Source organism: Fundulus heteroclitus, chromosome 23, assembly GCF_011125445.2.
Source record: "Fundulus heteroclitus isolate FHET01 chromosome 23, MU-UCD_Fhet_4.1, whole genome shotgun sequence".
Taxonomy (NCBI): domain Eukaryota; kingdom Metazoa; phylum Chordata; class Actinopteri; order Cyprinodontiformes; family Fundulidae; genus Fundulus; species Fundulus heteroclitus.
In genome coordinates, this window is record NC_046383.1 from 11,205,370 (window position 1) to 11,232,979 (window position 27,610).

Consider the following 27,610-nt stretch of genomic DNA (forward strand, 5'->3'; position numbering starts at 1 on the left):
AGCTTCCTCTGTGTTAATTAGTCTCCCTCCTTCAGTTTCCCTGCTTTTCTTCTGCCGCGGCTGCTCCACATTTTCTCTGATTGCTCTTCTGGTTCCTTTTTCCAATCATGCCTCAGTATTTAAGCAGCTGATTTGTCTTTGTTCAGATTCCTGTGTTACCCTGTTTGTTATCATGCCTGTTATTCAACCTGGGCTCCACGACCTGTTCCTCCGGCCGTTGCCCTTGTAAGTTTCCTTATTTATTATTAAAACCTCTGTTTTTCCCACAGCCACCATCTGCACTTGGGTTCTTTTCATGCTAAAACATCACCTAAATAAAAAATGTAGATTTTTTTTCTGGTTTGATTTCTTCAGCATTTTCTGCTGTTTGATTTTTGGTTCTGAACATAAATACAATGTATTTTATCTTTTATAGTTTGGGGTTAAAGACATTTTGCAGTAGCGACTGGGCCGGATGAAAAGATCCATTTCTTTAACGGAAATATTCTTATACTCTGAACGCTGCAGGACTAAAAACAACCAGATTTAGGTTATTTTAAAACAGGGTTCTGTGTCAAGTTAAAGGTTTGACCCAGTACACTTGGTCTGGGTTTCTACTCTTAAAATGTAAATGTTTATAGCTGCCTGTAAGTCTATGGCAATTTACAGGCAGCCAGTTCATCACAGGGCCACACAGAGGCACAAAAACCATAAAAAATGCATGTACATACTTACACACCGAAGGGGAATTTAGAGGGATAATTTAACCCCGACATGCATGATTTCGGACTATGGCAGGAAGCCATAACACCAGGAGAAATATGCGCGTGGGGAAGAGGAGCAATGGATACCCCTAAAAATTAGGCCCAAACACACAATGCATTATGGGCCACATGCATGTCCGTTTCTATAAATGTGAATCTAAGCGAATGCAATTCATAAATCAATGAGAAGCTTCAAGAAATGTCAGCATTTATTTGATTAAAACCTAAACAGATAAATTTGAAACCTACCCTTCCTCCCCCGTACATATCTGACAAAAACACTGTTTAAAATATTTCCTGTGTTAACTTTAAGACCAGTTCTTCAGAGTTACAATGTGGAAAAGTGTTAAAATTGTAGTTTTTATGATGTAAGCCATTGATAAATCATTTTAAATCTTCCATGTATAGTTTAACATTTAACCTCCCCTTTTACTGTAAAACAACAAACCTATTTATTAGCATTAAGTTACCATTAAGAGCAGCACAATTCCACCATTTTCTCCTGTCTCTGCTCTGTCAACAGTGATGAGGCTCCTTCCTGTCTCTTTTCTGGAACGCTCCTCCTTGATACCAGTGAAGAAATGACTCAAACAAAATGAGATTCTTTGTTGTAGATTATACCTGATAGCAGCTTCATTACCAGACAGATCTAACTGGCTCATGCTTGGATCACAGTTTCAATGTCATAACATGGAATTTCTGCCCAGAATACTTGGACTTTCAGTTGAAATTAGATATTTACATAAACTTTATAAAATAGACAAGCTATTTGTACTTGCTGTCTGACATCAAATCAGACTTTTTCCCTCTTTTTAGGTCAGTTAGGAATATGAAAATTATTTCTATTAGCTAAAGAAATGAAGATGTATTCCTTTAATATTTCCTCAGTATTTGGTAGACTTGCCTTTAAACTGCTGTATGACATTCATCAGATGTTCTGGGTATCCTTTCACAAGCTTCTCACAATAATTTGCTAGAGTTTTGACCCATTCCTCCAGACAGGAATGTAACTGGGTCATGTTCCTAGACCTTTTTGGCTCTTCCTGTAAATTTCCGATATGGCTGCGATCAGGGCTTTGTGACAGTCACTCTAAACTAAAGCATAGACTTTATTGTCCTTAAACCATGGTTGATATGTTTAGGGTCACCATGCCCAAAAATGTATCATTTTGGCTCAATATCTTGATTCAGTATTTCCATATAATACTGTTTTTTTTTCTTTGTGATGCTATTTATTATTGTGAAATGCACAAGTCCCTCTTGCAGCAAAGCACCCACAACATGATGCCACCACCCTCACACCTCCCAGCTGGGAAGATGTACTTCTTTCCTCTAAATGAAATGATGGTCACTATGGCCACTTGACTAAATTTCAATTTAATCAGACCAAAGGAAGCATTGTCAAAAAGGATATATGTTGGCCCCTAATGGTTTTGCATACTGCAATTAGGAAGATGTTTATTTTGGAGTTGTGGCTTCTTCCTCGTCGAGTGGCCTTCCAGGCTACATGTGTACAGGACACGCTTCAGATCACCCACTCCAGTCAGCATCTTCACATCTTTTTCTTATTTTGGAGAATTGAGACTCAAAGCAACAGCTAGACAGACACAAAAACTATTAAAAACACAGTCAAAGATATGATGAATCAAGTGTAATTAATAAAAAATTATATCAGAAACTGAACAGCTAATAAACATAGAAAAGATTTGAATCGTTATCTGAAATATTGGCAAATGCAACATAATCAAATAGACAAAATTATAAAACTTGTTCAAATGAGTTGAATATTTGAAGTTCAAATAATACAAAAGAAAAAGATTTTGTTGTCTAACTACACCAATGAGATATCTCCAAAATTAACTTTTACGATCATCAGCAGTTACTAGCGGCCACACCAGAGAACTCCAGTCGCTTCTACTAACTGGCAGCTGTTGTAGGTGAAGGAGGAGGAGCTCTTTCAACACGCTGACAACTCGGCAGTGAAGTTCAGAGCCAAAACAACCTGCTGGCACAGATCTCCTGCTTACTTTCACCCTTTTAGCTAAACATGCACACATGCAAACAGAAAACGGAAATATAAACAGTGACTTCAGGAGCAGTTCAGTATCTGGCAGGCACATTTCAACAAAGCAATTCATAAAAATAATAAGACAGTCTTCACTTTTTTACTGTTCCAGTTTATTAAATATGTAGATGTGATATGACTACAGCTAATTTAGCTGTTAAGTCTGAAAACACAGAACAAATAAGATCAACATTTTTCATCAGCATCATCATCATCATCATGCCTGTCCTGTTTAAATCTGCAGACATGTCGTGACATTTCACAAATGTTTTCTGCAGCTTCTAGGCGATTATCATGTGGACTCCATCATTGCGTCAGCAGCTGGTGTTGTGGACCGATTGCTCAATATGGTCCAGCTACTGGTACATCAGTCACCAAAAACAAACTTAAAGTAGGTTTTTATAATTACAAATTAAAACTGGGCTGTTTTTTCCCCTTGTATTATCACATATTCTCATTCGTTTTTTGGAATTATAAAGTCAAGAGAGTAAACTTGTGTTATACACCCAGTTATTGGCATTTATAAGGCAATAAAAGAGAGTGAATGAGTCAAATATGAGGAGTGGTGGCCTGGTGGTTGGAGCAGGGCGCAGGTTTCTCTGGTTTGAATCCCACAGACTGGAGCTCTGGGTCCCTGAGTGAGATCTTAGGCTGCTTCCTGGGCTCCACGCGGTGGCAGCCCACTGCTACTTAAAAAAGGGAAGGGTTTAAAACAGAGGACACAATTTATTGGAATGTACCAACTTTCAATTGCAAAAAAAGTTGACTATTCTAATAACTGTTATCAAATAAATCGTGTCACAGACTTGATGCTTTGATGATGAACGTAACAAACTGAAAAGGTCTAAAACGCTTTTAAAAATGTCAGGGATAACAGCTATAGTACTTACATGTGTATATATTTTTAACTGTGTACACAGTGACATGTACTAGTCACTGAGTTGTGTTGTGCACATGCAAAAGCTTTTTGCTACGCCCATTTAAAAAAAAAAAATGTCCTTTCTTTTTCCCAACTTAAAACAGACAACCCGACTACACGCCTCAACTAAGCTGTTACTGGATGTATAGCAAACAGCAGAGGTTGACCAAAGTGCTGAATGCGTGAGGATAAAATACTGGACCGCTGTGCACATCACATAGTAAAAGGACTGCTTTTATAAAGCGCTTTAGTACAGACTACGAAAAGTACAGTACACAACCTCACACACCGATATGTAGATCGGCCGGCAACTTGGGGTTTGGCGCCATGCCCAGGGCCACATCCACATATGGCAGGAAGAGGCTGGAATCAAACCTCCAGCGTTTGGATTGCATGATGACTACGCATCCCACTCATCCACTGCCACGCCCACAGTAATACTGTGAATACGAAATTAAAAGTAAAAGGCAATAAAGTCATGGTGCAAGACTGCATCTCAAGCAGAGTTAAAAGCGATGCACCAACACAGAGCAAGTTACTTGGCAAACAACTCATTTTAAGTTACAACTTTTGGCATTACATCACGGGAAATTGCTGGAAGTAGAAAACCTGATCTCGTTTCTTCATTTGCAACTGTAAAGGAATAATAGTAACATTTGAAAGGTGTGAAAAAAAATATTTTTTTGCACCATCAAGGTGATTTCCAAATAGCTATTAGCCCCAGACTTGGCACACAGTAGAGGCGTTAAGAGAATAGCGTGTCTGTGTATGTGCCAGGTACATATAATGTTCATTGGTTGTTTTACTCATCCCCTCTTTTCTTCACCACCGATCTTCTAATTTAATTTCTTCCCTCGCTGGAACCAGGCAAAGACATTCAAAGTGTGACTGCTTATAGCTGTTTGAGAATCCTGTTTTGTGTTTGGCATCTGTCTTAGATTCCACTACTGACTTGATGACATGGTGCTGATAACAAAGTGCTTCGAGACAAAATACAAAACTGGTTCCTGTTGCAATGCTGCTTCATTAGGTTTTGGTCCAAACGTGTGCTTGAGCCTTTCCTTACAGCTCTTTGCCAAAGTATTCACTTTTTGTCACAAACATCTGCATGCATTTCATGGGGATTTTATGTGAGACTCTATTTAGAGAATAACTGTGAATTAGAAGGAAAATGACACTTGATTCTCTGTAGGTTCTACATTTTGTGGTATATATTTCTGTTCAATGCAGCACCATCTTCTGCGACCCTGCATGCATAAGCGGGTATGGATGGATGTTTCTGCTCAGATGTCTGTATTCTTATATCTCGAAATAAAATCCAGTGCAACCAGTTCCATTCAGAGGTCCTAACCTAATTATGCTGCACTTGCTTTGTCTCAGTGGTCGGCGCTTGGAGCTTTACTTGAAAGTTTATTTTCACAGATGCTTTCCATCCAGTCTGACTGAGCAGGAGCTATTTTGCAAGAAGGAATGGGCAAAAAGAAATAAAAATAAAATTAATAAGGAATAAAACACAAAATACACTATAGATTTTTGTCTCTATAATTTAGTTCACCTCTAGAACAATTATCTATCTATCTATCTATCTATCTATCTATCTATCTATCTATCTATCTATCTATCTATCTATCTATCTATCGTCTCAGGGGTTTGCAAGCTGTCCCTCTTGGGGCCCTGAAGTGGCTCTATGGACCTTCCACAATGGCTCTTAATAGCTTTGGCTAAAAATGCTAAAGATTTATTAATGCTTTTGCATAAAGATATAATACTAAATTCCGATTTTGCATTTGCTAAGAAATTGTATTTTTCTTATTAGGTTAGAAACTGTGTTTTCTTTTTTTTTTTTTTACATACTTTTCCACAAACATGAATATCCCATAGACGAAGATTTTTACATCTTTTTTCTTTTTGTCAGTCTTGTGTTTGTGTTATTTCTAAACCTAAAAATAAAATGGTGGTTCTTTAGATAAGACACCAAATTTCTTACATTAGATATTTGTCCAAAAATATATGTTTTCTTTTTGTTTCAAAAGGACATGGAACACGTTTTACTTCGCTGGACTTTGTTTTTGTTTTTCCCATGATCTGACTAATCAGATCTAAAATATGTAACGACAGCGCCATCGTCTGGTTACATAGTGGAACTGCCCTTTCACTTGTCCCGCCCTACCCGCTGTCTAATTGGCTCAGATGGTTTGTCACATTGCTGACGTTCCGCTTCCCTATTGGCTCCCTGAAGTTTCCGTTACAGCCGTTATCATTCTCTCCGCCCACTGCAAAGATGGAGGACGATATGTCAGATCTTAGCAGACCTCAAATGTTTTTGTTTGGTGAGCCTATTCCCTCCGATAATAATTAATTTAATTAGACGCATAGTCAAGTTTGGTGTCATATTATCACTTATATTAGACGTTTAAACGTTAACGGAAGCCGAAAGTTACCGTTATAAGTTGCTGTTCTTATATCCATCCTCGCGCCAAGCAGCTCTTTGTTAGCTAGCTCTGCAGGGCTTGTGGAGTAGAAACACCCCCGATAGCTCGTTCTGTTGTTTGTACTGCGCGTGTTTGATAAATGCAAATTCAAACTTAATGGTTAATACAACATATTTTCCTCCCCAGGTTGTACGCTGAGGCCGGATAAGCGGGAGTTCAAAGTTGACCTGGATGACGAAGACACAGAACAACAGCTGTCACTCAAAGCTGTAAGAAATGTAGACGTTGTTGTTGTTGTTGTTTTATAATCCATGATATCCGTCGGGACAGCCCTAATGTGCAATCAGTTATGTTAAAACTACAGAACAATAGCGTTGTAAACAACTATACTGATATATTTGTGTTGAAACACTTCATGTTTAATAGTCTTTTAATTTTATGGATTGATTATAATAAGTAACCTTTAGATTCCTTAAAGGACATTTTAATGATGCAAATATGTTTGTAGGTTACAAATAAGACGGCATTTGAAGGTGTAAATTCAGGGTTAAAAAAACAGACAAAATGCACAATAATAGTAATAATAAACAAATAAATCTATAAAACAAATCATTGGGAAATTATCTTTGTTTGTATTAAGAATAAATGTCAGCTACTTAACTTGTTCCTTTATTCAGCTGAATAGTCACCCTTGTTGCTGCAGGTGATATATTCACAATTAAAACCATGACGGAGAATACAAAAACAAAAAGACAATAAGCATGCATTTTTCAAAGTAATCATAATAGTTACATTTGGGAATTCAGCTATAAATTACAGTGTTTCTCCTATAAATTTTGTCTGTGGGGGTGTTAACATAATGCTGCATCTTTTTTTTTTTTTTTTTTTGGAGGGTCGCAACCACTCCCGGGCGCCGCACATGGCAGCCCACTGCTCCCCAAGGGTGATAGGTTAAAAGCAGAGAACAAATTTCGTTGTAATGTATGTTTCAATGTATGTTTCAATGACAATAAAGATATTATTATTACTATTACTATTTTACTTCCACTTATTTTCCATGAATATCTCAGAATATAGCTTTATATGAGCAGCCATCTTCTGTCTCGCTCCATCTTTCTCTTATTTATGATTGAATAATAATATCTTTAAATCTAGATCTGCCAAAGTTTAGAATAATTTTGAGCGCAACTTTTTTCAGTTTTAATTTTATTACATTTGGGACCTGTTTCTGATCAGTTCATGGGATCTACCTAGCAACAAAATAGTGTTTTCCATCAATTTTCGTAGATGGACCCAGAAAGGTGGATTTTTGTTTCCAACAGAAAAACCTTTGATTTGCGACAATCAAAGCAAATAGTGTTTTTTGTAGGAGTTCTATAGTGGAGCCTTTAAGCTTGCTAAAGAGCATATAAATGAATTGTAGAGATAAATTGTTTAGGTCAGATGAGAACAATGTTGAGCTCTTTAGTATCATCATCGTTAACGGGGAGTACGACCTGAACAGCAATTTCCCCACAGTCAAGCACGGACGTCGAAACTTTCTGCTTTTTGGGCTGTTTCTTTCTGCTAGGTTCACCACATTGAGGGTCTAATAGGTGGAGTCTCTCGTGTCTTAATATCTTGGATGATTGAATTCACTTATTTCAGCCAAATAATGGCTGAAATTAATGGCAGCGCCCTGTGGGCACCGTTTAAGGCGGTGTCCTTGGCAGCATGGCCTCCGTAAATCGTGTCCCCATGGCGGTTGTACTGAAACAGTAATTTCCCTCTGGGATTATTAAAGTATTTCTGATTCTGATCTGAAAACACTGATGATGGGTCTTCTAGAAAGACGCAACCTAAAGGTAGACCACCAAATTGAAAGAGGATAGACCAAATTAGAAGCACGTGGACATCCTGAGCCAATCTCAACACCTCAGTCCTAATGAAAAACTGTAAAGGCAGCTGGGATAAGGACAGGAGCTAAGGGTTGAGTTACCAGGCGGCAGCTAAGAAACTTAAAGGTTTTAGAGAGTATCTGATGAGAGTAATAAGTCAAATAACCTGGTGTCTGTCTTACTTATTTCTGTCAATGTACTATTAAATCTAAAACAAATTTTGTGCCCAACAGTTACTAGAAAAAAAACTTTCACTGAATAACTTTCAAACAGTTCTAGTGTTTTCTTTCTTTCTGTCTCGTCAGTGATTAATGATTCACTTAGGGAACCTTGGCCCATTTCAGGGGTAGTTGGCATCAACCTTAATTGAAAACTAGAATGTTTTTTTCTTTGATTGAGAAAAATTAATCCTCTGGCCACTTCCAGGTGTGTCTGGGAGCCGAGGCGGAGGACAAGTTCCACATGGTGGAAGTCGAAGGGCTCACGTATGACGCAAAAACCGCCAAAGTGCCGATAGCTGTCCTGAAACCGTCTGTCCTGCCATCTGTAAGTCAACACCAATACTGACTGAAGAAACTGCTGATTTGTTCTGTTTGGGCCTGGAAAACTGACCAAAAACAAGGTTATATTATTATATGCTGGAACATGTCTGTCTGTTGCGTCTACCTGTATAAATTGTTTGTTTGCATCTGAGCCGGTGTCTGTCTCAAAAACATTTCACCACAGTAACACGCGGTGTCTTGATGTAAATGCTGTACATTTTGCTGTTATTAACGCTGACTTTTGTCCGTCCAGATGAATTTAGGTGGGTTTGAGATCACTCCACCTGTTACCTTTCGTCTCGTTTCCGGCTCTGGTCCAGTTCACATAAGCGGCCAGCATTTTGTCAGTAAGTATTATCACAGAAACAGCTCAGAACGTTTTCAATGTAAGAATATAGTAGTTTAAAAAGAAGTCACCTCATGTCCTACAGAAAGGGAAATCAGTTTTTAGCCTATATAGAAGGTTGGCCATCACATCTTTTTAATTTACGACTGTGCTGATCAAGCTGTTTTAGTGACAGAAATCATTTTATTGTCAAAACACTGCATTCAAAACTAAGACTGGATCCTGTCGTTTCAGGATTTTATGAGTTAGTCATGAAAACTATTAATGTTTCATTAAACACGTTATACTGGAGACATCCAAGTAAATCTTGCACCAACCGCACTGAGCTGCATTTGTTTTATAGGCGTAAAAACATCAGAGGATGAAGAGGAGGAGAACAACACGTCTCCGGTGAAGCGGCCTGCGACCCTTTCCTTAGTCAAGAAGCCTCCACAGGTGATCCTCCTCAGCTGAGCAACCGATGTCTCCCAACTCTCCTTAAAATCCTTCCAATGAAGCTTGTAAATGGAAAAGTTGTCACATTGAGATTTAAAATGGATGTGAACTTGATGCATCTAGCAATCTAACAGTGTTTTCTGCTAAATAATGTCTCATATTTGTTGCAGAAAAAACTAAAAATGGATTCTGATGAAGATGATGACGACGACGACGATGATGAAGAGGACAGTGATGAAGATGAGGACGAGTATGCTCTTTAGTCTGAGATTATGTCATTTTTTTTAGGAGAAAACTTTCTGTTTCTTTTCTGGGTGAGTTTTCAGCTAATCTGAGACCTCCTCTTCTCGTAGTGATGATGAGAGTGATGAAGAGGAGGTGATGCCTCAAAAGAACGTGGCAAAACCCATCAAAAAAGTAAGTCCGGTCTCTTTGATGTGTTTTCGTAGTGATATTTGTTGTATGTGACAGAAAGAGGTGAACATTTTTAACCATAAAAGAAACTAGTATATGAATATACTGTTAAACCAGTTATTGGCATGAATTTCATATCAGTTCATGTCTTCAGCCAAAGTGCAATCATCCAACAAAGACTTTGACGGTTTCTAAAACCAAGAATTTGGTCCAAAAGTTTAATATTGTTTTGGATTTTCTGTACTTCATTTATGATCATAATTATACATAAAGGACAGGCCCTAATATATACATCCTCTAATATTTGGTCAGTTGTCCCTAAACACGGTGAGCCCCACTCATGCTACTAATGCCATGCTTGAAGTTGGTGCAGTGTTCTTAGGCTTGACAGCCAAGCCTTGAGTCCTTCAAACATGCTTCCTGTCATTTCCGCCTAATGCGCTCAGTCTTGTGTGACCATAAAACCTTAACGGTAACTTTACTTTGGACAGTCACAATGATTTTTTAGCAGTTTCAGTTCATACCATTTTAGTCTGGTTTAAGGGGGAGTTTTTCCTGCCATGTACCTCTGCTTAGCCATCTTACGTCCGTATGCAGCAGCAAATCTGTGTGTTCTGCACCAGCCTCTTCCAGGTGAGGCTGGAATAGCCACCTCTATAGACTCCTGGTCCGTACACTGCACACAACCTTCATGGCAACATCCATCACGTCTTTCATGTTTAAAATCTTTCCACATAATGACTGCTGGTGGATTATACAGTGATATTTCAGGATATCAGGAAAGATTCACTTCGCTTGCAGAGTGCAGTGACTCAATTGGTGTGGCCTGTCATCACTGGAGCACCATCAGTCATTATAGAAATGAGCTTGAAGAGGGGTCATTTGCTGTGTCCTTTGTCTGTCCTCTCAATGGCAAAATTGTGAGTAGCTCCTCCTTACCACTCATGTCCAAAAACACCATCTTGATAAATACACACAGCTGGGCAACGTCCATCACATCGGTTTATTTTTGCTTCTGGTTTGCATTGGGGAATGGTTGTTTGAACAATGCTCCCAATTGGTTTCTTTGCAAATTTTGCCACATTTAATTTAGTTGAATTTAATGCTATTTCTATAGCACCAGTTCACAACACATGTCATCTCAAGGTACATGATTTAAACCTGGACGCATAAATTGTGTACTAACCCGCTTTCTGGGCATCTTCAACCTCTCCCTGCAGCTCTCCATGGTTCCTGCCTGTCTGAAATCCTCTGTTATCATGCATATCTCCAAGAAACCTATCATTACCTGCCTCAATGATTATTGTCCCATTGCTCTGACCCCAATCATCATGAAGTGCTTCGAGAGGATCCTCCTAAAGTACATCAAGGACTCCATCCCTGCTGGCCTGGACAGCCTGCAGTTCGCCTACAGGGAGAATCGCTCTACGGAGAATGCTGTCTTGTTAGCACTGCACTCAGCTCTGACTCATCTGTAGCATCCCTTGCTCTTCATGGACTTCACCTCAGCTTTCAGCACCGTGCTACCAGACATGCTGGCTCTGAAGCTTCACAACATGTGATTATCCACACCTGCCCCTGGAAGTGAATTCCTCACCAACAGACCCAAGGTGGTGAGGATAGGGAATCACATATCTGCTATACTGATCTTCAACACAGGGATGTCTTAGAGCTGTGTCCTTAGCCCAGCCCTCTTCACCCTTTTCACTCAGGACTGTTACACCCTACAAACACAGTGGTGAAGTTTGCAGACACCACTGTAGCGGGTCTCATCTCCAACAATCATGAGTCCCACTACAGGGATGAGGTCAGCAATCTGACACAGTGGTGCTCCAGGAACAACCTGATCCTGAACACCAGTAAGATCAAGGACGTCATAATGGACTGCAGGAGGTCCAGAGGGACTGAACACGCTCCTCTGTACATACAGGGGGAGGTGGTGGAGTGCGTGTATAGCATTAGGTTCCTAGGCATTCACATCTCCTCAGACCTCTCCTGGACTGCAAACACCTCCCACCTGGTGAAGAAAGCCCAACAATGGCTCTTCTTCCTCAGGGAACTGAAAAGGTCTAGACGTTCCACTAAACTTCTAAAGAACTTCTATAGAGCTACCATAGAGAGTGTTTTATGTATCAATATAACTGTATGGTATGGGAGCTGCACAGTTCAGGAGAGGAAGGACTTAGCACGTGTGGTAAGAACAGTGCAGGGGATTGTGAGATGTTGTCTGCAGGATCTGCACTCAATTTATGCAGAATGAGTCCTGTTATTCATACTTTTTTTAAATGTTTGCATTTTGAGGCAAACACCAAATAGGAGAAAATAACAGAAACGTTCAGCATGCAACGTTTGCAACCTCCCCCCATCACACACATTAAGTCAGGACCTTGTAGAGCCACCTTTAGCTGCAAGTCAATTTAGATCAGTCTCTATATCTGGCCACTGGGATTTTTGCCCATTCCTCAAGGCTAAACTGCTCCAGCTCCTTGATGTTAGGTTTTTACTTGTGAACAGCGATCTTCATGTCAAACAACAGATTCTCAATTGGATAGAGGCCTGGAACTTGACTAGGCCATTGCAACACATGTATGAATGATTTTGTATTGTATTAGCTGTAATTCAGGTTTCTAGTCATTTTGAAAGTTCTTAAGTGTCATGGTTAAGGTTTTGTCTGGTTTCTTTTCTTGTCATTTTTGCAGTTCACTCAGCTCACCATCCGTCAGCAATTAGTCCCACCTGTCGGGACACTAATTAGTCCTTAGTCTCGTCACCTTGTCAGGCCCCTTTATAAGCTCACCTTGTTTGTTTGTTTGTTTGTTTGTCGCTGGCTCGTAGGGTTTGTTCCTGACCATCATGCCTGTCTGCACCTGTTTCCCCGCCTTGGTTCCTGTCTCGTCAGGTTTGGTTTTTGTTTGGCTGCGCTGCTAATTTTTGGTCACCTCGTCTTGGTCTCGTTCCTCGTTCCTCAGCAGCCCAGCTCCACTTTGGCTTTGGATTATTGCTCATGTTTTTTGGACTCTGTACCTGCCAGTCAGCTCCTGCATCCTTCACCTTCGTCTGGTAACAAACTCTGGTTCTCCATGTCACCACCATTCACCTGCAATAAACTGTCTTAAAGAACTACTCTATGTGTGCTGTGTCCGGGTTCATCCACAACAAAATTGTGACATTAAGGTGTTTTGTTCAAAGCTGACTGATAAATCCTCTTCCATTTCATAATAGGAAGAAATATTGAATCTATAGTTTAGACTGTCTCATGTATAAATCAGATAATTTTGGGGGTTATAGATCAAGAAACTAATATATTTCTTGCCATTTGTAAACCACTATTAATGAGCTTGAATTTAGTTTTTTGCCATCCATCCGTTTTCCAAACCGCTTAATCCCTCATGGGGTCGCCGGGTTGCTGGGACCTATCTCCAGCGTTCACCGGGCGAGAGGCGGGGTACACCCTGACAGGTCGCCAGTCTGTCGCAGGGCAACACAGAGAGACAAACAACCATTCACACACTCACACCTAAGGACAATTTGGAGAAGCCAATTAACCTAACAGTCATGTTTTTGGACTGTGGGAGAAAGCCGGAGTACCCGGAGAGAACCCACGCGTGCACAGGGAGAACATGCAAACTCCATGCAGAAAGACCCGGGTGATTTAGTTTTTATTACAGATTTAATTTGATATTCTAAGAATTTATTTTTGTCAACGCCATATTGTATATTTCATCTGTCAAATGTGATAAACCCAGATCCTTCAAATATAAATGGTCCAGGTATTCAATATCTTTAGTCTTCCAGTACGGAACGTTTTTTTTGTAGGATGCCAGAAATATTCCAGATGGGTATATGGCTACATGGGTTAAGTGATGACCCTGACATCTTAAGAAAGTCCCACCAAGCTGTCAGAGAAGAGCTGATGTTGATATTTTAAAAGTATGCATTCCGTTTTATGTTTGAGCTAATGATTGGCAAATCAGAGATCCTGATATCACATTTTACATTCAGTACATAGCTAGGTCTCATCTAAGGGATTATGTTTTAACCATTTCGAGACGTATTTGTCATGATTTGGGTTTTGGTTCACGTTTATTTATTTGATCAGCTATCAGGTTTTGGCTTCTTCAGCTTTTGTTACTGTTTTAGGTTATCCGGTCTATGTTTATTGTTTTGGTTAAGTAGCTTATTTCTGCCTCTGGGTTTATTTCTGTTTTGAATTCTAGTTTAGCCTTTTTACTTCATTAGTTATCTGGTCCCTGTTTTAGCTCTGCGTTTAGTTCTGTGATCTAGTGTCCTGTCAGTTCTGTATTGCTCCCGCCTTCGGTTAATTACTTTCAATTCCGCTCACCTGTTTATCCGTCTATTTAAGCCTCACTCCCTCCTTAGTTAGTTGTCGGGTCGTCGTCAATTCATACCATGCGTGCATCCCCTGTTTTCCTGGTAAGAGCTCCCAGCGTCTTGATTCATTTTTTTGTAACACGTTTTGTATTTTTCTGCCCAGTTTCTGTTTGTCAAGTATCGTCTGGATGTCTGCCTTACCCCTTTTTTGGATCCTGTCTGTTTGCCCGTTTTATTCCCTCAAATAAATCTCCGTAAAGAGCATTCCTAGTGTTGGTTGAATTCCGGATTCATCTCCCTGCTATTTCATGACAGTATTGGTGCCTTTCTGCTAAGAAGTAGTGATGAAAGTTTGGCAGATTTAGTCCTTTATTTTTAGTCTTCTGTAATGTTTATAAGCTAATACAGGGGTTTTATATTTCCAAATAAATTTAGAGACAGTCCAGAGATTCAAACCATTCAAATGATGGTTTAGTTGGGATACTTGACAACAAGTAATTCATTCTAGGTAAAATAATTTTAATTGAAACAACCCTTCCAATAAGTGAAATTAGTAGAGATTTTCACCTGGCAAGATCATCTTTAATGGCTTTGGGTAGTGTCAGGGTTCAGTTTTTACCTGTCTCACCCTGGACAGGCACTTTCCATCTCTCACTCTCCAGCCCAGTTCCACTCCATGCCTAATCACCTGCACCTGTCATGCTTTAATCAAGCCCGGACTCAGTTCATCTGCCATCCTCCCTACTTAAGCTCCCTTCAGTCTGTTCTCCCCTGCCGGATCGTCTTCACTCATACCTCGTCCTGCCTGTGTTCATCACGTCTGCCAGTCAGTGCTTCCCATGTCTGCCTTCAAGAGCTTCCCATGTCTGCCTGATTGAGCTTCTAACATCTTCCTGCCAGTGCTTCCTTCGTCTGCCAAGAACTCTCTCTGCTGAGCTGCCGGCTCTTCCTCGACCCAAGGGCTCCAATAACTCTCTCTGCTGTGTTGCTAGCTCTACCTCTACCCCCAGCGCTTTCCCTTCGATATTCATTGATGGCCATGGGCATTGTTTGGAAATCCATTACTTCTTTTCTTAGAAGGTTTTCTACATACTGACATTCCAACAGTTACAAAGTTTTAAATTTTCAATACAAACAATTTCAAAATAGCCAATGCATATAATCATGATAAGGGGGCAAAGCACATACTTTCAATACAAATACACCGCATGAAGTACTGCCTGCCTGTATGAGATGCTGAACAGTATAACATTTACATCTTGAGACTTTACATCCCTTGTTTCTCACGAATGCCCTACAAAAAGACAAAAGAAAACATTCATCTACCTGTCTGTAGGTAGATGGATGGATGAGTGTGGGGTGGTTTTCCTTACCTTGTTGTTTCCAAACATTGTTTTATGTCTCGTTTTGACTCCCCCTAATGGATCCAAGACTAGGGATCTCTTTTCATGGGAATAAATTACCTTGAAAAGCAAGTATTAAATAAACAATACTATTTCAGGTATCTGTGTTGTTTCTTGTGTGTTAAATGGAATTTACTGCTAATTTCCAATGGTGATGTTCATTTATGATCCCCAACAAAACTTTTGTTTTGTTGGGGATCATAAATGTTTTATCTGTAAAGGTTTTATCTGTAACACATAAAACACTTGAAAAAAAGAAAGAAATGTTTTTACAAATTCAGTTGGTAAATAAATAAAACTCAAAATATGAAAATAAAGAAAAACCATAAAGTGAATAAAACTGTTTGCTCAAGACAGTTTTTAATTACATTCTTATTTACAACATTTTATTCCTTGTATTTCAAAAACTTAATGTCATGAATCAGAATTGGACCCAAGATTCTACCACGACAGGTCAGTGACGTTTTAACAAACTTTATTAAAAGACCGTGAGCAGGCGTCGGCTCTCTGGGCGCGCAGCTCACGCTAATGGGCTGGAACTCCCTGGAGGCAGAGAGACAGGTTAGTGACCGGTAACGATAGGCTTTGACAGAGAGATCAATCCGAGTCACTAACCTGACTGAGGGGAGAACCAGGACGTTGAACGGCCGAGAGACGGGCAGGCTGAGCGGGGCTTTCCAGAGGCGTTTGTCCAGGGGCAGTCCGGGTCCGGTAACGGGGAATCCAATATTCCAGCGGAGGTACAGAGGGGTAGTCCAGAAAGATTATCCAGGTCCAGATCCAGGTCCAATATCCACAGGCACAGACAGTTTAGGGGACAGGCAGGCTCGGTGACGGAGGACAGAATCAGGTCAGACAGGCTGAATAAGTAACGCTGGAATGCTCAAACAGGTGACTTGAGACAATCTGGCACTGGAGACTGAGTAGGACGGAGCTTATATGCAGCTGGAGATAGGTGGAGCCAGAAGAGGTTGATTGCAAAGGGGTGGATAGTGAACAGGTGTGTTAATTGTCTGTAGGATCAGCTCCAGTGCCAGAATCATTACACTTAAACCATTAACTTAATAACGAAAGATCATGAATGAAATGGAATTACTCTGCATTTGAGAGTATGTCCAAAATATCTGGTTAGGTTATACAGACCTTAAGCCTTGGGGATTTTCCTTTCCAAATTGCAGTCATTGCAAAGAAATCTATGACAGCTGCCTTTTCTTTTTTGTGGTAATTGTGTTCACACACTATGATGTTCATATAGGCATTAATGGACTGTCAAGGTAATTTTCATATGGTTTGCAAAATGCACTTAGTTTTGTGGCTAACTGAAGAAAAAACACTTAAACTTATGAGCAGTACTGTGTACCTCACTTTCCAGCTCCATGTTTGGACCAAGTTGAGAAATGTCCCAAAAATATAATTTGTAGGGCCCTATTTTGGAAAGGAGAACATGTGAAACATTTCCTCCCAATGCATTCTGAACATCTGTAAAAAAGATATAAAGAAACACAACTGTCGATAAAGGATGCAGCTGTTTCTGCGATAGCACACATTTTCCCAGCAAAACAAAGACATACTTAAATATGCATGATTAGGGTAGCTGATGATAATTACTTGTACCACATGATTAGATATAGGTATTTCTATAAATCAGAGCCAACAAGATTCTTAAATTTTTCAACAACAGCTTTTGTGTATTTCGGCTTTGAATGAACCCAAGGAGACTGTGGTGGAGTCGTTGGTGCTGGGTCTATGACTTCAGCTGCTGGGTCTGGAGAAACGGTAGGAGGTTGTGGTGGAGCTGCAGGGACAGTAGATCTTAGTTGTGGATGATTTACATTCATGTGGGGAACCCTGGGTGTGTTCTCAACAGTCAACTTCAGCTGATCAATACTAATTTTGCAAAACATATCTCCTTTGTCATCTTGCTGATCAGCACTTTTTCCTTTTATAGCTGTAATAACGTATGGTCCAATGTAGCCTGCTTCCAGCTTCCCCCCTTTTCTCTGGTGGCTTCTGACATTTTGTCTCCATACTTTCTCCAACTTTGAACACTATTTTGTTGTCAGATTTTTTTTTCTTTGCTTTTTGTTTTTTCATGTCCAAGATGTTCTCGGACTTTCTCAAAGAGTTGTGTCTGTTGATCAATATCCTGTGCTAACTCCTCTGTTGCCACTGCATCCTCAACGGTGCTGTCAGTCTTTCAGAAAATCACAGAACGTTTTAGGTTAACCCTGTGTTATTTTTATGTGTTATACAAATCCAGAACATTTCACACTGTTTATCATACAAATGAAAGGAAGTGTACATAAACGCAACATCACTTTTACGATACATATTTTAACATCAGTACACTTTTGGTTTTCTTTATGTATTGCTCATCGTGTACCTAACTGTATGGCATGCACTTTGAATCATCTTGGTACTTAAAAGTGCTACATAAATAATCTTGCCTTGCCTGATTTACATGCAAAGCAGGATCCAAATGTGAACAGATCCATGTAAATAGAAGCACATAACAGAACATCAATACCTCAACCTCCTGGGGAATTTCAGTGGGATATCGAGCCTCTCTCCCAAACATGAGATAGTAAGGGAAGTACTTCATTGCCATCAGCTTTTTTGGTTCGCAGACCAAACATTACCGGATCCAGAAAGTCATCCCATGCTTCTGGATGACTTCCAGTCACTTTACTCAAGTCTCTGGGATCAAGGAGTTTTTAATGATTTAGTATCAGAATCAATTTCTCATATGCTAGATATTTTTACAAGTCAATTTGCAAGAAATTTTAGTAGATATTTATTTGATGGTTTGGGAGCAGAAAAGAAAACAAACCACTCACCTCTGAATTGTCCCATTCATCTTCTCAACCAGCCCATAAGTTTGAGGGTGGTACGGAGAGCAGAGGGTCCTTTCAATACCCAGGGTATTACAGACTTCTTTGTTGATCTGCAGTGTTAAAGTTTGTTAAGAGACTTAGACTTTTTTTAAAACAATGTAACCATATGGTATACAGTCCGAAAAACATTGAAGGTGTGGAAACAGTCAATTTAAAAGTGTGTGTGTATATATGCCAGACTCTTGGATTTCTGCCTGGTTGACTTGATCCTGTTGGACTCTCTTATTGGACATCCTGCACATTACCTGACCTAACCTAACCTTGTCAGGGTTTGTTTATCGATTAACTCAGGACGCGCACACGGAACTTAAAGTTTGAGTCTTTATTGAAGGAAGTATGCTGGGTGGTGAGTGATGAAGACCGGAGGTTCAGGACTGCAGAAGGTCAGGGATGTAGATGATGGCAGGAGCTGACGACCCGAAGTGAAAGAGAGTCACGACTATCCAGGCAGCCGGGAATGCTCAGAACTGCTCGGCTAGCAGGCCCCGTAGCCACAACAGGTTAGCAGTTCGTTGGAGACACCAGGGCACAGAGCTGAGCTTCTCCAGGGCGGCTAGTCAGGTTAGCAGAACCTTGGAGACACCAGGGCACAGAGCTGAGCTTCTCCAGGGCGGCTAGTCAGGTTAGCAGAACCTTGGAGACACCAGGGCACAGAACTGAGCTTCTCCAGGGCGGCTAGTCAGGTTAGCAGAACCTTGGAGACACCAGGACACAGAGCAGAACTTCTCCAGGGACAAACAGCAGAGTATCAGTCTAGAGAAACTGGCAGGACTAACCTTAAACAAGAAAAACTATTCTTCTGAGGCAAAAACGGGGATTGGCATGGAGAGGTGTGGAATGATGACGGCCCAGTGCTGAACTGAAGGCAGAGGGAGGTTCAAATAGAGCACTTCACAGGTGGAACAAGGGTCTGGCTAATTGACTGGTAAATTGTTAACAGGTGTGACTGACTGCTGAGGAGGTGAAGTGAAGATGACAGAAAATAACTGATGACAATAAAAACTAACAATAAATAAAGTCAAACCTAACCCACATGAGATGAAAAAATTTAAATAACAGAAAAATGAAGTTAAACCAGAACTCAACCATGACAAACCTAATCACCATGCCCTCTGGTACTTTTTTTGTGTATGACCCTGGGGTGCTTCTCAGACTGCCTGTTCACTGAACAGATGAAAAGCTAATCATTAAAATTTGAATTACGTTTAAGCAGAGTTTTAAGAGTTTTAAAGTTTTCAGAACATGTTGAGTATACACTGCTCAGAAAAAATAAAGGAACACTTTCAAAACACAACCAATTTATCTGGAAAAAACTCCAACTGGACACCCATGCTGATGTTAAAAACAGTGTTCTGTTTCATTTGATGAAAATTATCAATCCACAGAGGACTGAATCTGAAATTCCAGAGAAAGTAAGACTGAAAAAATTATGTAGAAGTCCAATTTGCTGACATGTCATTGCAGCGACATGTCAAGAAGAACAGTAGTTCTTCTTGATAGGATTTGCAGATTGTTGGCCCCGAATTGTGGAAAAAAACACGAAAAATAGATAATCTGACTCAGTCTCGGTGGTTCTAAGAGACAGGGGCGCCGTGTTCTTCCTTTGGCTCAACGATCGTCCTTCCGTCTTGGGTCTTCTTTTCTTCTGCTCCACGCTGCGTGTCTTCTGAGGAGACTGAGCACTGAGCACCCAAATCACCTTTCTTTTATGTGTTGAGAGAGCCGTTGGGAGGTTGCAAAACCTTCGAAACATCCCCCTTTACTGAACAACAGCAAAAAGTCCCTAATAACCTCATCGCCTTCACCCCAGCTCATTGAACCAAACTGTCTGGTTCCACTTCCTCTTTCTCCCCGGCACATTTCCTGTGGACAGCAGCTGCTCTCTCTGGACAACTCATATATTGCTCCATACCCTCTCAACTGACCGTGTTCAAATCTATTTTCTCTACAGACTGTCTGCACTAAAACAATCATTATTTAATTTATTTAACACATAAGTGCTTGATCCTTTTAGAAAAAGCATCAGTCAACATACGATTCAATGAAGAGAAGACAATCAGTTAAAACATACAATTACCGAGCTCGTATATTACCTGTTCCACCGAACACCCCTAATGTCCAATTTATTTTATTAATTTGTGAAACATTATGGAAGATGGTCGGGCTCACCACACCACCGATTTTAGAGGTATTTTGACACACCATAATCATGACTAACCTGATTAGAAAGTTCACTTTACAAAGTTGTACAAATAATTCAAATTAGCAATTGTTAAAGCTGTTGTTGGTAATCCTAATCAATCATTGCTCTTCGCACCGAAGAGCAGGGATTTGTCAGAGTTGTGTTCCTGCTAACACTCACCCCAGTCCCTCAAGTTCCAGGGGGTATCTCCTTATCTATTGGTGGTCCCACATGCCAATCATTCTGATGTGCTAACATGATGGCAGTGTGCATGCACGTTCCTTGTTAGTTTCCTCTTGCTGACTGTGTGTGACTTTTAGTGTTTAGGTATCTGATTAGCTTAGTGGTTAGGTTAACGGTTAGCTTCGGTGTTTGCTGTTCATTGTAGCGCCTCTACTCTCACCGTATACATTGAACATGGCCTAGAGTCACAAAAAGCAAACCATGTTCATGTTTGAAGAGAAGTGAGAAGAGGAAGGCCTTAGTAGAAAGAAATAAGAGCAGAGTGGTTTTGGGAGATTTTTTTTGTCGTGAAGAGCGGAAGAGCAAGGAAAGACGGTCCTGCTCATGCGCAGTTATTCCAAAAGGGACTTTTATAGCACTGTTCTAGATAATCAAATATGCTTTACAGAGTTGCAGAGGTGTTTTTTTCCTTATAAGTCAGTTTTCAACTCTTACATCAAGCAGTAACTTTAATTTGCTAGTTGTTTTATTTGTTTAGTACCAAAATAAGAATTCAGCACTGATTTTCTGATATTTTTGAAGCTCAGTTCTTTCTGTTGGTTGTGTTGGAAAACAAATAAACCATTTAAAAAGAATATATTATTCCAATAAATGAATCATTACATTGTGATTAAATTACATTTTTGGTCAAATGACTTGTTAAAAACTAAATGGTTGAAGCTCAGGACTTGCACTCAATTAGGGACTTTCATTGTATACTTGGGACTTGTTAACCTTATTTGTGACTAGTAAAACAATCACTTGGTGCCACCTCTGCAAAAACTCTCTAGACCAACTTTCCTCAGCTTTGCAGCTGCTTTAGGCACTAATGACAAGTTCACTCAGATTCTTAGATTCCCTCCCAGTTTGCTGTCACTTCCTGCATGTACCCAGAGGGAAAATAATTCTAACGTCTGACACCTTGTCCCCTTTCAGAGTCTATTAAAGTCAGAGTTTGGGGATAAAGCATGACAATGAGTACAAAACATTTGTTGCCTCTTGGAGTTGATATTAAAATCCTCTTCTGGGAGGGGAGGACTTGAAGAACTGGATTAGCAGTGCAAGCTTGAGAAAAGTTTGCTGATTGTTTTGGACAGGACTGCCATACAAGGAATCATGTTAGGCTAATAAAGCTCTTTGCAAAATGTTATTATGCTTCTGAACACTCTCCACAATGGTGATATACATTATTTTAATTCTGACAGCTACTAAAGCAGCCACCATTGAGTGACTGTCTAATGATTGAGGAAGGTAGACTGTGACCAGATTTAATCTTCACGTTTTGACTTCTGGATAATGTAGTTGAACATTGACAGTCCGATTGCTTGAATGATATTGTACAGTCTGACTAGAAACTGTAATATCCATTTATTAAACTCCACTGACTAGGGTAAGGTGCCAAGAGAATAAGAATAGATCATTTGAGGATTACTTTCACAAGATAAGGACTTCAGACTCCTCTTAAAAACCACAATGTTACACTGATGTTTTCTATCATGTATGTCTTAGATTAACTGCACATCAAGGTTTCACTTTTTATCACAATCAGCTGATTATCCAAATCCTTTAGCGGTGTTTGCTTTCGTTACTAAGACAACTTTTGTCAACTGAATAAGTGTAAATTATTGATGTTTTTTCTAAAGGACATTACAGTAATGACTTTAACTGATTTTCAGTACTGATTGTGGTTTCTTTTTTACTGTCCACACAGAATGTTGTAAAAGTACACCTCACTGTACATTTGCCTGGACCTGAAAGATAATGTGAGCTGTTACAGAAGAGCTGCATTAAGTAGCCGTAGTATTCTATACAATTTACCAGTAAGACAAATGTACTAGGCAAGTATAGAAATCAAAAGAGTGCAGCAATGTAGTTGCAATAAAAATATTCTTAATATTGTAATTTTCTCTCATTTTTACAGTTTAGGAGATTTGATTCTAGTAACTGATTTAAATAATTAATTTGATATCAGCCATGCCACTGTCTCAAAAGTAGTCTACAAGCATAGGGCAATTAAAACAACTACCAGCATGCCCCAGTCTGGCTGCCCAAGCAGAATCATACTGAGGGGGTACTCTGCAACATACTACAAGCAGTTTCCAAAAACCCTAATTGCTGCTCGTACATCTCTGTCGTGGAGTCTTTGTGGCACTTCTTCTCATACAGCCACTGTAACTACAATCAACATTTTCCTCTGTTCTCATTCCTTGTCAAGTCTTATCAAGTTTGGTTTACTATGCAATTCCCCACTTGAAAGGGATAGTCTCTACTATGAAACTTAACCGTATTTCACCCAAAAAGCCTTCAATTTTGATCCATCTTTATTTTTGTATGATGGTCACCATAGTTTTTAGGTGAAAACTAAAAACTATGGTGATCACTATATAGGTGAAAAACTTCAAAAGAAACAGAAGCACATCTATTACATTTTGAAATTAACAAGAAAAATACATTGTGAAATAATCAAACACATTTCCACCCCTTTAAACCAATTATTCCAAAATAATAACTGATTGCAGAGGGAGTGGAGTGTAAGCAGAGTGAGAGGAGGATGAGGAACTGAAAACTAACAGGAAAAAAGCTAGATCACAACTAAACCATGACAATATGTAGCGACTTTTCAGACCCCTCTTGCGACTCTTTTTCAAAAAAGCGACTAGCGACAAATCTAGCGACTTTTCTGGTGTCACTGGCGACTTTTGGAGACTCTGATGTGAAAGTACGTATCGTTCCTACTCTTGTCCTCCGGCGGCAGGTGCTGCCATGGGGCGCCTCCCCCGTCCCAACCCCGTTCTCCAGCTCCCGCAGGAGTCCCTCTCAACGCTGCAGTCAGAGACACAGCATGTTTACCCTCAGCGTCCAGACTGCAAATGAACCGTGCATGCGCCGGGATTGACGGCGCAGGTTGATCATGCGGTGCCGCCCCGCCCTGGCTTACATTCAGGGCGATTTTTCCATCTTTTTCCCTTTTTCTTTTCCTGTCCTCTTATCAGTTAAATCTCTTTGTTGGGACTCTCAGTCCGCGCTCCGTCTTTGAAAACCTCATCCAGGACTGCTCTCTAATCAAGGTACCACGCCAGATTAGCGTAAGCACTGATTACATCCTTAAGACCTCCCCCTTACGTATAACGCAAGGTTGTAGGTCAGGTGTCGTCATAGTAGCCATCTTGGGAAGGTGCAGCGTAGCTAAGCTGTTAGCTAGCTTGTTGAAGCTTCTCAGAGCTAATTTTGTCTTTCAATGCTGCTACGTCAAATGCTGACGTCTTGAATGTGATGTTTTTAAACAACTGTGAGTTGAACTAAGATTTGCTATGTCTCAATTTAATCAATTTATGACTTGTTTATTTTCAGATATTTTTGCATGTTTATTTTAGTAATGAGTAGAGTTCCCAAGGTTGTTGAATTAGAATAATTACTGTAAAAGGGAATTGCTTTGGTTCAATAAATAACAACCTGTGGAATAGTAATTGTTTGTGTTCATTTCAATCCAGAGTTGCATGGTTCTTCTAGACACAGAATTATCTCTTTTTGAGTTAACGTCTGACATCAATACAGAGACGCAATCATTGTATGGTGATGAAGGAGTAACGACGTAAACCCTAATTGCAGTTATATTGGGGTTCTCATAGCTTGCTGGATAAATCTCATTGATCAGAAACCGATCAGATAATCTTGTTCCGGCATAAAGGAGTTCATAACAGCTAATTAATAAATGCATTATTGGTATTAATCATTACAAGCTTATAGCCTTGGAATCACCACCATTTGAACCATATTTTGTTATAGCTACTATTTGAGTTTGAATGACCTATTATTAAAATTATAATACCAAATTATAATTAATAATAATAATCACATTCAAACAGCTTTCTGGCATAACATTAAATCTTGACTGTAACTGCAACAAATCTGGAATGAATCAGTTGAACCATATTTGTACAACAAGGGTTTAGTGGGCAGTGTGCCAGGCGGACCTGTGATTTTGTCACAGTTGTGCCAAAATGGGTCAATACTGTGTTTTACACCTCATTAAAGGGAATCTGGTAAAATAAAAGTTTCCATTGCAGGACTCCTGCATATGTCTAAGTATTTGTTCATAAGATTTACCCTGTTTGATCAAAATGTACTATTGTGCACAGCATAATGTCAATAAAATTATGAGAAAATGAGTTGAAATGTGTCCTTTTGTCTCAAACAACAATTTTATTGAAAAAAATACTTAACAAAAAACATGTTTTACACCGTTGTAAAACATTAGTTGTATAGCAAAGGTAAAAATGATATTACCACTTCTTAAAATGCTATTTTTAGATTATTGAGCCAACAGTAAAGTGAGGCTTCTCTTGGAGGGGGAAAGTGAAACTTTATGATCACGACATGATAAATTGTTACCTACACCTCTCCATAAATAGGATAATACCATAAAACAACACAGTTGTAAAACGTCAATTGTATTGTAAAGGTATAAATGATACTACCACTTCATAAAATGCTTCTTAGATCAACCAGCCGATAGTAAAAGTAACACTAGCTTTGTGCTGCAGCAGCAAGGGGAGGGAGGGTTGAAGCTAAACTCTCTGATCACAGGACGATATATTATAACCTACAACTGTCCAAAAATAGCACAATACCATAAAACAGCATACTTGTAAAACAGCAGCTGAATTGTAAAGGTATAAATGATATTGCCACTTCATAAAACACTTTTTAGATCATTCAGCCGACAGCAAAACAACAAAATAACACAAAACAGCTGTGTTATTCATGATTGTAACTAATTGCAGTCGACATGTAAGGTAAAGATGCAGGAAATAAAAAGTAACCATACCACTTGCTCATTAACCGGGTCCAGAATCAGCTGGTGCCCGTCTTCCTCCTCTTCTAAAATCGGTGCAAGAGTCAGAAGATGCCAATTATGTCACCGAGGCACATCGGACAAAGACGTGCTATACCTTGTTGGAAAGGCCAGAATCTCTAGTTTGCAATGGTGAAAGCCATGGGGGGAGCATGTCAGCGCAGTGATGCATTTTTCTGAGAGAGTCAGCAATTTTTGATAGACATTTAAATGGTACCTCCTGTGTTTAAAGTTCTGTAAAACCAAAAATATGTATGAAAAAATAGTGACTTGTTTTTGAAGGGCTACCAGTACTGACCTTTGAACAAGAAGAGTGAGAGTTCACCTTAACTTTATGTAAAATAAACATATTTTCCATGCTTTGTAATAGATAGTAATTTTTAAATCTATATAAATGCTAGTGTGAATAAACACGAAGAGTAACGGAATAAAATAAAGTCTTAGATGCAGCTAACTGCCGGGTTGTGCTTTTTTGGAATAGGCTGGTGGGCCCCACATGCTGTCCTCAGGGGCTACTTGATGCCCGTGGGCACCATGTTGGTGACCCCTGAGCTGGAGAGACAGTGTGGCTTTCTGGTGAGTTTTAATGCAGAAAAGTATTGCACTTTGCAGATACTAATTTAGAACTTGTGTGTTAAGTTGATGGGAGCACGAGCTAGACAGGCTGTCAATTGTGTGTTCATGCTGAAATCTCATCTTGGTGAGTGAAGACCATGCGCTTGCTGAAGAAGCTATGCTAGTGTTGTGCTAAAATTAGCATTTTGCAAATGCTAATCACGGTTGGATTTTTTTTTATGTTAAAGTCCTGAAAATATTATTCCTGTTAAGACGTGGTTTTACCAAATTATATTTAAGTTCAAAATTATACAAGGAATGTTAAGTTCTTTTGCATTATTTTTAGTAGGTGAATTTGATGTTTGGGGACGTTAAAAGTACCTTTTTTATGGGTTAGGAGAATATTTAAAGTAGCTCATTAGTAATGATGAACTAAGTAGCTTAGATAGGGTTGTACTGATACAAAGGATGACGGTAAAGGAGAGTATTGGAGCTGGAAAGAATTCATGTTCCTTGGTAAGATGATGATTTAATTGTATTGCATGTTATGATATACCAAAAGATTAAAAGATGATTCAAGAATCAATGATTTTATTGGTTAAAATTAATTTATCAATCAATCAATCAATCAATTTTATTTGTCAACTGCAATTTGCATTGCAATCGAAAATTCAGTAATTTAATTTATTTGTTTTACGTGGGTTCAAAATAATTTCCTGTACTACAAAGAATATTTTGAGTTAAAAAAATGAACATGCGTGTAAAACATTACTGTGGTAATTTAAGGAGTGAAGATAAAAAATTAGCTATAGCTGTAAGAATTGATAGTGAAATGGATTTTACTAAGCTGAATGCAATAATATCATTATTGTGTGCAGGCTAGTTTTTTTGTTTTGTTTGCAGATTAAAAAGCTGGATCAGATTGCTGGATCAGGATCCCTGGATTCTCTTTGGAAGGAGTGGCTAGCCTGTCAAATAAGTAGGACTAAATCTTCATTGCACACTTCATTCTTCTCACTGATGTGAACCTCCCTGTGGTAACGACACAAACCACTGAATGAAAAAGGAACTGAACTTGAAACCACATTTTGACTTGACTAATGACTAAAAAGACAAACTGAAATATTAAAGCTCAATAGGAATGGCTTTTTGAGTTTGAAATGCTGGCTTGTTATTATTATTGTTGTTCTTGTTAAAACAGCATTCTATTTTATTATTTATTTTCCCTGCAAAATAATAAATATTTTTTGCTAATTTCTTGCCTCCAGCCACATATTTTGTACTCACTTTGGTTCCTTATGTAATCCTGCCAAACCTCGCAGCTGGTCTATAACCTTTGATTTATCCTAAATTACACGTTGAGTCAGGGGTTATGCATGCCTAACATGTAGTAT

General features: G+C 39.3%; 1 protein-coding gene and 1 long non-coding RNA gene across 2 annotated transcripts; one reads left to right on the forward strand and one right to left on the reverse strand.

The window, feature by feature from the left end:
* The first annotated feature begins 5,977 nt into the window (after positions 1–5,977).
* On the forward strand, positions 5,978–9,852 carry LOC118556231 (nucleophosmin-like). Its single transcript, XM_036126949.1, has 7 exons — positions 5,978–6,057; positions 6,346–6,428; positions 8,463–8,582; positions 8,832–8,925; positions 9,268–9,359; positions 9,530–9,609; positions 9,713–9,852. The coding sequence occupies exons 1-7, from the start codon at positions 6,009–6,011 to the stop codon at positions 9,825–9,827; spliced, it is 633 nt and encodes a 210-aa protein (XP_035982842.1). The 5' UTR covers positions 5,978–6,008; the 3' UTR covers positions 9,828–9,852.
* A 7,021-nt stretch (positions 9,853–16,873) lies between these two features.
* Positions 16,874–18,419, reverse strand: LOC118557291. Its single transcript, XR_004927776.1, has 3 exons — positions 18,346–18,419; positions 18,036–18,205; positions 16,874–16,987 (listed from the first exon to the last, which is right to left on the reverse strand). It is a non-coding gene; the product is annotated as an uncharacterized LOC118557291 (long non-coding RNA).
* Between the last annotated feature and the right edge of the window lie 9,191 nt (positions 18,420–27,610).

Bases quoted from the DNA above. Each gene is read 5' to 3' on its own strand.
- LOC118556231 (XM_036126949.1), top strand. From the start codon at position 6,009: ATGGAGGACGATATGTCAGATCTTAGCAGACCTCAAATGTTTTTGTTT. The intron at 6,429-8,462 runs GTAAGAAATGTA...GGCCACTTCCAG, and splicing joins AACAGCTGTCACTCAAAGCT to GTGTGTCTGGGAGCCGAGGC. The intron at 8,926-9,267 runs GTAAGTATTATC...TTTGTTTTATAG, and splicing joins AAGCGGCCAGCATTTTGTCA to GCGTAAAAACATCAGAGGAT.